General features: G+C 35.9%; 1 protein-coding gene across 2 annotated transcripts in view; it reads left to right on the forward strand.

The window, feature by feature from the left end:
* Positions 1-14,386, forward strand: part of JMY (junction mediating and regulatory protein, p53 cofactor) — a 62,862-nt gene extending 48,476 nt beyond the window's left edge. For both annotated transcript variants that reach the window (XM_057363860.1, XM_057363861.1), the window contains 5 exons: positions 713-799; positions 3,244-3,339; positions 4,606-5,158; positions 6,715-7,025; positions 10,247-14,386. In XM_057363860.1, coding sequence (XP_057219843.1) covers positions 713-799; positions 3,244-3,339; positions 4,606-5,158; positions 6,715-7,022 — 1,044 coding nt within the window. In that variant the 3' untranslated portion in view covers positions 7,023-7,025; positions 10,247-14,386. The remainder of the gene's footprint in view (positions 1-712; positions 800-3,243; positions 3,340-4,605; positions 5,159-6,714; positions 7,026-10,246) is intronic.
* The last annotated feature ends 490 nt before the right edge of the window (positions 14,387-14,876 follow it).

Genomic DNA, 14,876 nt, shown 5'->3' on the forward strand with positions numbered 1-14,876 from the left:
CTCTGCTTGTACCAGGTGTAATTCATTGCTTATACAATCCAATATCCTGGCCCTTGCCACTGTACAGTGAAGTTGTCCATCTACCTGAAGTTTGACAGTCATTGTCTTCCCTGTCAGCTGCCATAATATGACCTGGTGTTTTGTTTTGTCCTGTTTTTTTCTTTTTTTTTTTTTTTAACTTATGCTTATGTGCATATTCTTGTCTCTAAACCTGATGTTAGAGATGTGAGCTCAGTGTAGTAAGTGAACATGATGAATTGTAACAACTTTATTCCTGTCTGTGSTTGCAGACTGTATGTGCAGAAGATAAACTAACTTTTTTTAATGGAAAGCTGTCTATTTGCATAAACAGAAATATATGGTATATATGACAGTTATTATCCATGTGTGCAGATACATGGGGTTAAACAAAGGCATTATGAGCTGTTGACAGATTGGTGGCTTTTGCCCCTTTTGTACTGGTCCTGTAGAATAGACTTTCCAAGCAGCTGTCACTTGGGTCTATTCTTTTGACAGTTAAAAGTAATAGATTTGAGGTTGTATGGCTTTGTTTTGTTTCAGTTACAATTTATTGTAAGTTAAATAAGTTTGTCTGAAATAAGGTTTGCAATTTCTATCTTTCTAGGTGCCACTTTCTAGGTGCTAAATATGTTGTTATGTAAATCTATATTTAAAATACATACTTTATAGATTGCATTTTATGTCCCTACAGGAGATCTGTATTGCAAAGCATAATGAGAAGATCCAGCAGCGTCACCAGAGTGAGGAGGAGTATAAAATGCACCATTCCGTTCAGCTAGTAAGTTTGAGTTTTCTGGTGTTGAGTTTAGCCTGTCATTAACAGCTTGCATTCCTCATTATACATTAATTAGGGGAGCATTCAGAGTGATAGCTCTTGCAAAAAGAGAGTATGTCCCCCTGACCTTTGCACCATGGATTTCTGTGTTATGTTATGCTGGTAAGGGGAATATATAGTTGTGTTAGGAAAACATTGGAATCAAGCAAGTAGAACAGGTGTTCATACTAGGTTCGCAGTTTGAGTGATGACTGTTTCTTATCACATGCACTGGATGATCCTGGATATCTCCGAGTACTGTGTCCAGTATGCTCACAGGAGTAAGGAAATCACACACGTTTAATCTTGAATCATAATAAGCTTGGTTGCTACTTCTTTCTACTAAAGCAATTACTTGAATTTATTATATTATATAAGCTTGTAGTTCCAGATGTGTGTTCCATGATTTTTTGCATAGTCTCATTGCAGAAAACAGACTAACTGATCTAACTCTTATGCTTTACCTAATAGACTTATTTTAAAGAATATTCAAATTTTGGACTAGGTCTTGGGAGCTGATATAGTATCAATATTTAATAAAGATAACTGACAAAGATTCATTGAAATCCAAGTCTCTTTAATTCAGGCTTCAATTAGATTAGTGAAAGTGATTCTGTTTCATCCTTATACATTTTTAACATTGATACATTTGTCCAGGAAATCAGCTGCATAATTTATTTTATGGAAAGACTACTTGTCAAAGGCAGTATGTATTGGAATATTCTTTCAGGAATTTTTAAAAATTTTTTTTCTTCAGTTCTCACAGTAAGGCAGAGGAAGGTGCTACGAGGACTGTCCACTCCATAGTCCACTTATCCCTCTTACAAATAAGACTTGTCAAAGTCAAAGGACTTTCTTGTCTCTTGACTACTGCAGAGCTTTGTAGTACAGAGTTGCCTGCTTGGATTATATAAAGAACCTGATGCTATTTTTTTTTGGTTTGTGTGTGGTTCTTTCTGTTAAAAATGTGACTGAAAATTTCTAACATTATGGTAAAATATGTTTTAAGTTAGATTTGAAAAGATAACTTAAGGAGTCCAAATTTGAAACCGAATAACAATTGCAATTTTACTTAAAAGTGAAACAAAATAAATAAATAAACAAATCCCTTGAAACAAAGAAAACCTCTTGAGTCTGAGACTCCTTTAGGGAAGTTTTGATCTGAATGCATATGTAACATTCAACTATGGTGATAGATTACTTTTCTTCTTTATGCTTCTGTTCTAACTTCTTAGCCCCATTGCTCTCTTATTTTCTTTTAGCACATGCTTCTCCTTCTCTTCACCCTTTTCTGTTTTCTGTCCTTACTATTTTTCAGACATGTTCTCCTCTTTCTCTCCCTAATGCATCTATACTTACTTCCTTCCAAATCACAGGAGTTGGCTCTTTATGAAGGACACGAGGCCACTAGCTGACTTACGAAAATGGCAGGCAGATACTGCTTTTGTGTTGACTGAATGAGAGTAAAAGGTTCACAAAAGTGATCAGAATTTTTGATTATGAAGATGTGCTTTCAAAAGTAATATTAAATGCTGTGAGTTATCTTAAAAATTAAAGCTGCTGTTTCTGCACAGGGTTTTTAATTTGTGGTCAGCTGCTACATCACTTTTCCTTATCGCTTGTGAACTTGCATGCAGTGAATTTCACCTTCTGATAATTAGCTTGCATTTCCAGTAAATTTGTCTGAGGAGTTAGTGTTTGATTTAAAGGTAACTTAGCTGAAGTTCTGTGAGAAGGGATGACAAGATAAAGGAGATGGATTCAAAGTTGTGTTTTCGATAAGGTAACATTCCTGTGCAAGACAAAACGCAACTGTTATAGCTTCAAGGAAGTACAATTGAAGTACAATTACATAAAATCAAGCTGGGTTAAATAACAGAAGCTTGAATAAATGCAAACCTTATATTTACTGATGTAAATGTAAGAGTGAAAACATTTACTTAACTTGCTCACTGTTGAGTTCATAACTGTGATGCTGAGTTCTGTGAATTCTTATACTTTGAAAATAGTAATACGATGTTTAGATGTGCAGCTGTGCAATTTGGACTGTCATTTTGTTGTTGGAATGAGGTTTGTTCTCTGGCTTATGCAATTTTAATTCAAGGGGCCTTCTTTCAGTATAGCATCTGTCACTTGTTCAATTATTTCTCATATCTGGGGGAACAAATCTTGCAAGTGTTCCAGTTCACAATTGAAATACTTCTTTATTGAGCTTTGCATTTCTTTGAGAAAACAAACTAGGAAATGTATACCATTTTTTAAGGGGAAGCCAAACGCCAAGTTTTGAAGTTGCATTTATTTGAGAAGTATCTTTTTAAGTAACTCTTCACATTTAGGAGAAGTTTTTTCTAATGAAGCCAAATAGACACTGGACATAATAATTACATGTTTTCCATATGTTTCCTCAGAAAAGAGACCAATTGCAAGATGAAGAGGAAAGAAAGAGCTCCTGGGTTAGTCAGGAGCGACAGAAAACCCTGGACAGACTTCGTACATTTAAGCAGGTAACAGAAGAACAGTTGTTCTTTTCTGGTGGATTCCTTTCCCAAAGAAATCTTCGCTCATTCCAGCACTACTCTGCTATCAGTGGCTCTCTTTCGTTGTATAGTTAACTGGTCTTCAGAAAACTCACAACAAAATAGGGCACTGGTGGCCACAGATTCTCTGGCTGTTGCATTTCCAGTGCTATAATAAGTTTCTGTTCACTCCTACACCTATACCTTGTGATAAAACACTTGGCAAATGTTCCTAAAAGAAGTATAATCGAAACAGCACTTCCCACAAAGAGCATTGTCATCTGACATGCTCCCCTACCAATGATTGCTAGAATACCTGCCAATACCTGTTCTTTCTTATTACAATGGAAGCATCAGCAAATGCACAGAAGGTGGAATGAAGGAGAAAGAGTAAGGAAAGGGCTGAAAATGCATGAAAACAGAGACTATTAATTGGTGAAGATGTTTTGTTGAATACATTAAAACATAAAACTATTAGAAGTTTCTTTGCTGGTCAGTTGTCTTCCTCAGCAGTACACTCTCCATTTCTTTATTGTTTGCAAGGCTCTTGAGCTCTGTAACTTATGTAAATGGAAGCAAATTTACTTACTTTAATCAGCAACTGTTCATGAGCTAACTTTTTCTATTAACCTAGTAATATTGTTACATGTTATTGCTGTAGGCCTACCACAGTTGTGCAAAGTGTATTAGACCTGTCGTTCAGACGCAGTTTAATTTTTTGCTTTAAAAAGGCTATGGATGAAACTTATATGAAAAGACTGAAAATGAGGCAGCAAATTTAAGAACTAAATTAAGTCTCAAAACCTTTGATGTTCTTAAGATACACCTTTCAAAACAGTATGATTCACATATAAGGCCAGTGTATTAAGTGAGAGAGATTTTGACTGGTGTGCACTTGCTGAAGGAGCCATTGACCAGTTTTAGAAGAGGAAAGCAAGATGGAATTTTGAATTTTAGTTTCCAGAAAAAAAAACCCAATTTTGAATGTGCAATCTGATTCTTAAGAGAAATTCTAATTCTAACCCATGTATCTCCCTGACTAGACTAATAATATGTAACTTGTGGTTTCAGTTAGAATAAAAACTACATCTGTGAGTAATTTTGCATAAAGATGGGGATATATTTGCTTTGGTTTTACATACAGTGCAAAATAAAAGTTGTTTGTCAGAAAGGTGAACCCTAACAACAGGTACTTAAAATATAAATTGTTCATTGCATGTGCTTACCTAATTGTCAATACGTTATTCACTTTAGCGGTACCCTGGGCAAGTAATTCTTAAATCAACCAGACTACGGCTGGCTCACGCAAGAAGAAAATGTGCAGCCAGCTCAGTGTCCGGTGTTGAGCAGCCTCAATCTTTGCCAGCAACCATACAAATTCAAGAGAAGAGTGAAGAGGTGGAATTGGAAAAAGCAGTTCAGCCTTTGCAAGTGCAGGAATCCACAAGTGTGAAACAACTTCAAGATGTCTCTTTGCCTCCCAATGGTGTTACCTCTGAACTGCCCCATGTTAGCACTTCTCCACTCACCAGTGACCAGCTTCAGCCAGAGACTTCTGCTGGAGTCCAGCTTCCACCCCCTTTGCCTCCACCACCTCCACCTCCTCCTCCACCTTTGCCATCCAAGGAAGATGCCACCAAATCCGTAGAGAAAAGTGACAGCTTTGTTAAACGTCAGAGTGTGGAAAAGGGAGTCCAGCACTCCTCTGGTGTTCCACCCGCACATCTGTTTGATAGCAGTCAGCTAGTGAGTGCCAAGAAGAAGCTTAAGAAGACTGGTGATCTAGAGGGTTTACAGAGGAGGAGAGGTAATATTTTAATTTCTTCATATTTAATTTAGAATTTATTGTTATTAATTCAAAAATTGTAATGCACATCAGTTCATCTTTTTAAGTGCTCTTCAGGAAAGTGTATTTATTATTAATGGCAAAGTTGTAAAATCCTTTTTAGCTGACAGATGCTGACAGCTCGAACACTAGGGCCACATCGTGTGGTATACTTGCTCAGAGGAAAAACACTTGTGAAACTGATTCTACATTGTAGCATGTCAGACTGGATAGAAAATGGGCCTAAAGAATATTTTTGCATGTATTACTGCCCGCTCTGCCAATACTATGCGCTTCACCTGAGGCTGCAGTGTTTTTTTAATAACACAATAACGATAATTTTTATTTAGTCCTGTTTATTTTACTGATTCGCATTTTGTCTTGCAACTTTTTATAAAGCACCTGTTGTGCATGCAGTTTTATATGCATCATAATATGACAAATATATATGTATCAAATTAATGATCCCTCTTAAGAATGTTGTTAGTGTCTGCAGCAGCAGTCTACTTGCTGCTCCGTATCCCCGAGATGTTCCAAGTTTCTAAGTGGCATCAGAAATTTGTCTCTCTATGACAGACAGGTCCTTTACAGTCCTTCCTTCCTCYTTCAAATGTGCGGTCCTGTATACTTTTATTTCTCTCTTTTCATTGTGTCTGTTCTGTCTGGGCCCTTACTGGCATGGACAAAGCCTTTTCATAAAACGGATTTTAAAAAACATATTCTAAATGTACTAAAAAGAACTGGAGATGGGTATTTATGTATTGATTGCCAAGTGCTACACAAATTATGTTCTACTGTATGCCAGGTATTTAAACTGTTGTATTTTATTATAATGCATTCTCTGGGATGAAGATCTTGGCTGCTTGTAGCTCTTTAAAGAGTGAAAGCCTGCTTTTTATTTTTGTGGATAACTAGTTGCAAAATTGATGGTAAAGGAAGGATTTGCCATAAATAACTATCTGACTACTTTGTTTTAATTAATTATAAAGGAAGAGAATTTTTGTTACTGTGCTGGGACTAGATGCTAACAAATACATTAAGCCAGAGAAGCAGGAAAATGCATACTCTTGTAATTGACTATGTGGCTGCTTCCCTCACTGGTATGTAGAAGTAGTAATGCAGTAGGTAAAATTCACCATAAAGTGCAAGTGGTAAGATTAGATTGCACAGTCCATTACCTAAGATAGGTACTCATTACCTGAGTTTTAAAGATCAAAAAGATAATGTATTAAACGCTTTCATTGTGTTGAATTTCTTGCAGCTTATTTGGTTTTCCTGAGTGCAGACAGAAAAGCCACATTGTTCAAAAGGTTTTATTCCTGATAGGAAGTTAAGTGGTTACAAAAATTACAATTGTCAGTATAAATCAGTTTTGACCTGGTAATAAGGAAGATTGTTTAGAGGCTAAAGCAGTATTGGAGCTACTGTTGTACCTATGGTATGGGACTACCACATTACTTTTTGGTCTGTAAGAAATAAAAGTTAAGACTGATAWAATTTAGTGAAAATAATACTGAAGGTCTTTTGATTTACTGCAGTGAGTTCCCCAATGGATGAAGTGCTGGCTTCCTTGAAACGTGGCAGCTTTCACTTAAGAAAAGTTGAGCAGAGAAGTCTCCCTCCTTTTCCTGATGAAGATGATAGTAATAACATCTTGGCGCAGATCAGGAAAGGGGTGAAACTGAAGAAAGTACAGAAAGATGTTTTGAGAGAATCCTTTACAATTCTGCCTGATACTGACCCTCTGACAAGGAGCATCCATGAAGCATTGCGAAGGATTAAGGAAGCATCACCTGAGTCAGAGGATGAAGAGGAGAGTTTGCCTTGCACAGACTGGGAAAACTGACCTGTAATTAAACCACATTAAAAAATATATTTCTGCAACAGTTTTTCTAGATCAGTAACAGCTAAGCTTCAGGATGTGCATTCTAGGTGACTTAGTAAAAATGTCTGACAAACTGTCTGACATGCAGTGTGGTTAAACATTCAGATATGAATTCAGTATCACTGACTTTCCAAAAAATTTAATGTTTATAGTAAGGAAAACTCCTTTTACATGCTATCTTAGCATTTTACTGTTTCCGTACTTTTGCTAAATTTTTAGCACTGCTCCTGGAAAATGTTGTGTCTTACTTTGTAAATTTGAAGGGACAGTTCCCTGCTTACCCAAAAACTTGAAAAAGCAGCACAATCACTCTTGGACACACGTTATATTTACTTTCTGATTACTTTTGGCCTTGTAAAAATTGGGCATGCCTTATCACTTCAGATTGAATAATCTTTAAGTGAAGGACAGTTAGATTTGAATGCTGAACTATTGAAGTCTCATGGTAACGTTACTCTATGTGGCTGACCTCATGACAGCTTGGTTTCTATCTCTAAAATCTCTGACTTCATTGAATTTTCAGGCTATAAACCGTAAATATACAAATACGGTTTATATTTGTGCTGTTCATATTAATTCCATGAACTTGAATTAATACTAATCTCAGATTTCAGCAGATGAAGTTAATGATTTCAGAACAAACCAAAAATTGGCAAGAGATCAGTTTACAAAATAATGGCTGCATCACTAGCAGAAAGAGATTTGTGACTGCAACAGTAGCATAGAGCAATTTTCTGTGGTGGTTGTCTTCTATTACTGGCATGTAAATGAACTTGAGTATCAATGAAGGTTCCCACTAAACCCTAAATTTGAGAAACCAGAGGGATGACAATCTGTGAAGAAGAAAAAGATGTGTTTAGAAAAGCAGTTTCAACAGAATGAGAGTTAAATATTTGTAATCCTTGCAACATAGTTAGCAGTAGAAAAAGGATAACCTTTTGGAATATTCACAATCACTATTTCTACCCTGGTTAGTTGTTATTATAGCTATAGAGTGACTATTGCTAAAGTGCTACAGCTGTTTAAAAACTGATTCTGACTGAGCACATCATCTGCTAAATGTTCATGTGATTTTGAAAAACTGCCTCAAGCTGTTCCATTGGTATGATATTTTCAAATAATAATATTTTAACATTTTTGAAACGGGCAAGAAGTGTTATCTTTATTTTCTCATGAACTAGCCATTGCCCGCCCTAATGATTTCACACTGTTTAATTATGGCTTGCTCCTTCTATTCCATACCAAATATACTGTTAGCTTTGGAGTTGAAACTCCAGGCGTGCAGATGTGCTTAACTCTTGCTGAAGCTCCAAGTGAAAATAATTTTACTTTCATGTAACTTCTTCCTATCCTTGCATACTGAAAAGTCTTACTACCACAGCTTTTCAGAAATCAAGTGACAGCTGTAAGAAAAGACGTGTCTTGGCACTGCYTTGTCTTTCTTAGTGGAATTTTTCTAATTTCCTAGATAACAGACCAAATTTAAACTTTGTGATTTGACTTTGATTTTAGTAAATCTACTTTACTTTTYGGGATTTTGTTTGCAATTTTTTTGCAAGATAAAAAGGACTTTTCCAAGACTGACTTAATTTTTTTTAAATTGAATTGGTTGACCTCCTAAGCATTTTACATTGGAAGTGCATCTTAGTGTTCTTCCATGTTTATTGCCACACAACATAAATACATGTTTTCCTCTGCTATTTGCAGCCCCTTAAGAAGCAGTTTAGAGGCTAAAAACAAGCAGGCTAAAATCACTGCCACACAGTCCCTGATTACTGTCTTCTTTTTACCAGTCTACATCCTGCTGAAGTGCTGTGAAATCATCTGGATCTAGAAGCAGGATTCAGTGTCAGAGTTGAGAGTATGTGCTCCATGTTCTTCAAATGGAGTATCTAGAACCTGCTTTCTCTTACCAGTGTCATATTTTATTTTGAAAACAACCCTGTTTTCATTAGTTGAAATTATTTGATAGATAATAGTTTAGATTGAAAAGGGGTTGTGCAGAATAGCTCAGAATATAGCTCAGAAAAAGCTGTACTAGCAGCTCAGGAAAAAAAGCAGGCCCCTGCTGTCCAAGCACATGGAGTATTTTAGAAGAGAGATTGAGACAAAGCCCTTGAAAAATTCAGCTGAATAAATACTTTCCATATAGATTAGTATACTTGCCTGAAAATGCTCACTGGTTTACTAGCAATCATCATACAAGAGTCAGATGTAATGAAAATCTCATGAAGCAATTGTAGGCTAGCATTTGTGCTATCCCCACTTGCTGTCATGCTTTAAGACTGACCTACTGTTTTTTAATTTGTAAGCTCTGCACATGCCAAAAATAAAAGCATAGAGATTTTGGGTTGAAAATGTATACACTGAAGTGTATTGGTGCACATTTTATATGAGCTATGCCTAACATATATACATCTGTATAGGCTAAATGTAATGCAATTATTTGCCTTACCAATTAAGTCTAAATCTCTTACAGTGATTCATATTTATCAAGTGCCAAAAAGTGTCCTGGTACATGTGAAGGGAGTATTAGCAGTATTCAATGAAGTGGTTTCATTAATTAGTGAAGTTTGAAGAAAAAATAATTTCTTGCAGGAGATCTAGTCATCTCTTGTATTACCTGCTCTGCAAGTTAACTTCTACATAAAGTTATGACTAACTTTTTTAAGAACAGTTCAGTCCGTACAGACACTGAACCATGTAAAAAGATATATTCCATATATCGAAGTAGCTGAACAAGTAGTATGAATATGTAGTAGTTTATGAAAAATCCAAGAGATTACTGGTTATCAAAAGTATCCTGAGAATATCTGCGTATGTGTACATAATAGTACACATAAATCACAGTAGTACTGTGCCTGAATTCCATCAGTGGTGGACAAAGTAACAGATAACAAGTGTGCTTTTGTTCTCTGTAGTCTCCTAATCCAGTATTTTGGACCTGTTCAGACTCTAGTCTGTCTTAACTGCCAGTTACACCACAAGGCAAAAAAAGACCTGGTCATATTATGTGTGTTTTGGCTCCAGAGTTACCGTGTCATTGCCCTGGGAGAAAAGAGAATCTTTGCTCAGTACACAGTGTTCAGTATATTGCATGTTAGAATTGCTTGATATGTTGATCAGAGAATATTCGTACAGCTGTTTAGCTTTTCAGATGTTCCTTTTTCTTTTTTCCCAAACAGGTGCTTGACAGCCACCAACATGAGAAAAGAAACCCCAGTTGAAGATTACTTTTCTTCTGCATTTCTGAGAATTCAGAGCCAGCAGTTACGACCATCAATTCCACAAGAGGCTTTCTTTGGCAAAGAAATAGTCTTTCTTTGGCAAACAACTCAGTACATGGAAAAAAATGGCCTGAAATCTTAATTTTAGGTCATTTTTTTCTTTATTTGTTCAAACAAATTCTAGTTTGGGCAGAAAGCTGAGTTTAGATGTGCATTTTATACTATCAAGAATGCCCAATTCTTAAGCACTTTTTATATTTGCGTTAGTAATGTATGGCCAGTTAAGTGAGGGGAGCATTTTGAGTTGGGAGACTACTTGCTGTTAAAGTAACTTTGGGTTTCCAAACCAGCTATAAAATGTCCCCTTCACTGCACTGAATATCTCATGTGCTTGAAAATTCAACTAAATGGCTCCCTGCAGAGATGCTCGCTGTGTAGCAGACTGATATTCCAGAAAGAGGAGAATTCCTAGTTGCACTACAGTAGCTGAAATTCAGTAACATGCAACTAAGACTTTTTTTCTTCTTACCTTGAATAAGCATATGTCAGTATGAAAAGCAACAGTGACCACAGCACAATGAGAATTAAGAGTTGAATTCAGTAATATTCAAGAATGTGTTTGTTTCCGTCATGATACATTTAGCAAGACATACTGCAGCACCTTTTTAGAAGGTCATTTGTAGTCTGACATCTTTTTAAAGTAGACATTTTCATGCTTTTTTAAAATAATATTTAGCTATGCTGAACCAAGTTAGTTATACTTTATCATTTGTTATAAGAAGCAATATTTTGTAATTTCATACTTAAAAGTATTTTTCTCTTTTGGTTTTAAATGGCTTTTGATTAGTCTAAGCAGCCTTCTTTGAAAAAGATCAAAGCACTTAAGCATACTGATGATTCAGTTGTGAAAATCATGCTTTTCTTGCTGGTTTTCATTATTCCTGTTAGTGGCTGCGACAGTGTTTGTATTTCATACCCAAAAGCCTATTGGCTGAAAAAAATTTCTTTTGATTCTGACTGTTTTATTTTTAAAGGAGAGTTACAACTTCCTCTGCAGTGCATACTTAGGAGTAGTCCTAAACTTCATGACTAATGGCTGCAGGCAGCTACTCTTAATGATACCACAGTACCAAGAGGTATGTCAATACAGAGATACAAGTAGCCTTGTACCACCTACAAACCTCGTGTGGTATTAAAAATCAGCCCATTACAGTTCTAGGAAAGCTGAATTTTCACTAGCATTTTTTGTTTTTACTAGCGTGACATACACTGTGTTTGAGAAATACACAGTCCCTGTCCTTTGTGTTGTGTGGTCCATTCACTGTTCTTCTTTTGACAGATAAACTACTATATGGGGATCTGGGTTCTTTTAAGTGGAGTTACTCATTGCTGCTGTCGTGTAATGGAACACGTACTGTGTTAACATTTAAAACAGGGGATTTCATGTCTTGCCGTTTACTTACAGAGAGAGGAGCAGGAGAACTTACCTTAGCAATAGGCTGTTTAACCTAAAGGAACCTCGCCTCTGGGACCCTTCAGTCTATTGAAGATGTTTTGCTGTGGCTGTCCAAAAATTAAAGCTCTGTCAAACATCTCGAAAGGATTTTCTTAACCGTGTTGCCTTACTTATAAAGTTAGTGAACATAGATTTTCAAAGCAACTGCGAGCAGTGTTACAGTAGAGTTGTATCAGTTTATCTGTATTAGTTGCCAGGTCTCTATTTTTCAGCTCTGTGAAACACCTGATACTGGCTTTCCATAGGCCTAAAACTACATGATGCTTTTTTCATAAACTTACTCTCTGAATTCTGAGTTACATGGTATGGTTGCAAGCTTTCTGATGCTGTGTTCATGCAGCAATGGCAGCAGTTTCAAGGTTCATCATAATCATTTGATACTGCCTATACCATAAGCTGTTTTGCTTTACATTTGTTTGTACTTTCAGTCACACCATACATCAAAACCAAGGTAATCAAATAAATTTTTGGCTGTAGCACAAAGCAGAACTATGATGTAGAATGGTAATTCACATTATACATTTCATCTGAAACATAGTGCTAAATTAACAGTGGTGAACAAGTAACTTTTATGTCCATTTTTTCCTATTTTTCAGCCTGCGGTTTTATTCCTTGGAGTATGCATAGAGAACACTAGCAAAATTCCAAGCCGAGGAAAAATAGTGTAATCTTAAAGTATGTGTGCAGTGGTTCCCTTGCACAACATGTTTATCTGCAGTTTACCACTGTGGTGTTATCTAAATAGCTCCATGCTATACTGTACTACAGTTTTCAGATAACGTTTGCCATGTGATCTGTCATCTTTGCCTTGAAAAATGTGTGCATGATTGGTAAAAATTACTCTCCTTAATCTGTTTCATATTTAGCTGAAATCTTAGATTTCTGTAGTAGCTTAGTCTGAATAGAAATGGAGTTCTCATATGAGCATGTATTTTATGGGCACACAAAAAGTAGTTACGCTGAGCATAGCAGTATATTTAGTTCAAAACTGCCATCTTCTGTGTGGAAAGTGAATGGGGTTTTTTTCCACAGCCTGCTCAAAAAAAAAAATCCTGAATTTAAATCTCCATGAGTCACTAGATGTCACAATTTCACATAATTTTCACTACGATATAAAAATTGTGCATATGTAGTGTACACAGGCTAGTGCATAAAACTTAACATCCTTTGTAATGTGAAATTTTCCAGTGGGCTACAGCAGAAAATGGGGAAAGTTTAAGTATATTTAAAGAAACTTATGGAAATTATGACAGTCCTGCATTGAAGTCAGTTCCTCCACAGCTGAAAAAAAAGCTGTAATGATTGTGTTGGTTCTTGAGAAATCTTGGCAAGCATCACTAAGGAAAACCATGTAAACATGAGCAAGGAAAGAGAGCCTCCATGAAAAGACCTGCCTATTGATATTTTTCATTTTATTGTTGTGGCTGAGTTGTTCTGTTGCTAGTTATTTATCTTAAATAGTTCGTCAGCTTTTGGGCTTTTTCCATTTTTAGAAATTTCTTTCTTTGTTCAAATTAAGTGTTTTACTATGGTGTAACTGATCCAGTGAGGTAAAGATTTGGAATGCGTAACGTTTATTGTACAAATGCTTATGTAAGGACTGAAAGATCTTGTATGAGTGGGAACAAGAAATTAAATGCTCAGTTTCTACTAAAATAACCAAAATGTTAGGTAAACAGCAATAGTCTTTTATTCAGAAATGGAATWTGTATCAACAAGTATTTCCTGTTCTCACTCACAGAGGTTCCAGATCCTTTACAATGACCAATAGTCTTACTCACTTTACTGTATTTCCATGTTAGTTATCTGTCTAGGGTAGATGAAGGCTTTTTTATTTTTCTCAAACTCACTTAAGTTTTGCTTCATTTTTTTTTTAAACTCTGACAGTCTGCGTTCTACACCAGACACTTGTAAAATAAATTAGTATGATTATATATTGTGCTCTTTTGTGACTGAATTGGGGATAGAACTCAACATACTTCACTACATTATTTGTAAAGAATCATTTTGCGTATAAGCACTATATTCTGTACTGTTTAATAATAAAGTAATGATAGGTGCATTATTGAACATGCAACTTATTGAGAAGAGGAGGCAGAAACATTGGTTAATGTTACCCTTATTCCATTTGTTGCACTTAATTTCTAAGAGTGTAATTTGTAAATCAAGTTTGCTCATGCGTGTGTTTTCATTGTAATGCTTATGTAATTAAATTACCAGGATATATTTCTGGTAATGATTCCATAAGCATGGACAGTATGTTGTTAATGTTTCGCACTACAGAATTAAGAACAAGCAAAGCTTCTTGCAAAGAAAAGGAGTAACAGAAGCACCTTACTGGGAGAGCATGTTGCATGATTCCAGTGCTCTTTGAGCTGACAGACAGTAGGTCATTCTAAACTTGACTGCAAATTGCTCTTTGGTGTAATAAGCACATCAACATATTGCTGTCAATGCTGTCAACACAATGGCTATTTTTAACCTATAAATATACTGTAATTTAAGTTTTCCTACAAAGTGAATTTATATTTAATTGCTGCCTAATACATAAATACTTAGAATTTTTAGGAGGGTCGAGGGAGGGTGGGCATGGCAGTATATTCATGGGAGGGGCTGTTGCATATATGGGTCTTTGTACTTCCCATTCAGTTTGACTGTTATTCCAAAACTCACAGCTCTGGCTATGGTGAATCTGCAACGTGACATTTATGTATTTTTATTGTGATTCAGGTTTTCTATATTCTGTGCCCAGAGCTTCAGAATTTGACAGAAAAGGTCATCTTTTCATTCTCAAATGTGAATGCCCTGTACCTCTGATGTGGAAAAATGACCAAGCAATGGATTTTACTCYGCTGAGACCCTAATATTCATGTATAGAGCATTATCTAATGCTCATTAACCAGTAGTGTGTTCATTGGAAACAAGTCRAAAGGATGAAGACTGTTTTGGTGCATATAGTCCAAACTCTCCAGAGACTTTATTCCAGAGACTTTCACTTATACAGGAATTAATTTGCCATAAACTGGCTTGACTTTCAGAATATAAACATAGTTTTGACTTCTGATTTGGTTA

The sequence above is a fragment of the Malurus melanocephalus genome, unplaced genomic scaffold (assembly GCF_030028575.1).
Source record: "Malurus melanocephalus ecotype Western Australia unplaced genomic scaffold, MMel_1.1 scaffold_31, whole genome shotgun sequence".
NCBI lineage: Eukaryota > Metazoa > Chordata > Aves > Passeriformes > Maluridae > Malurus > Malurus melanocephalus.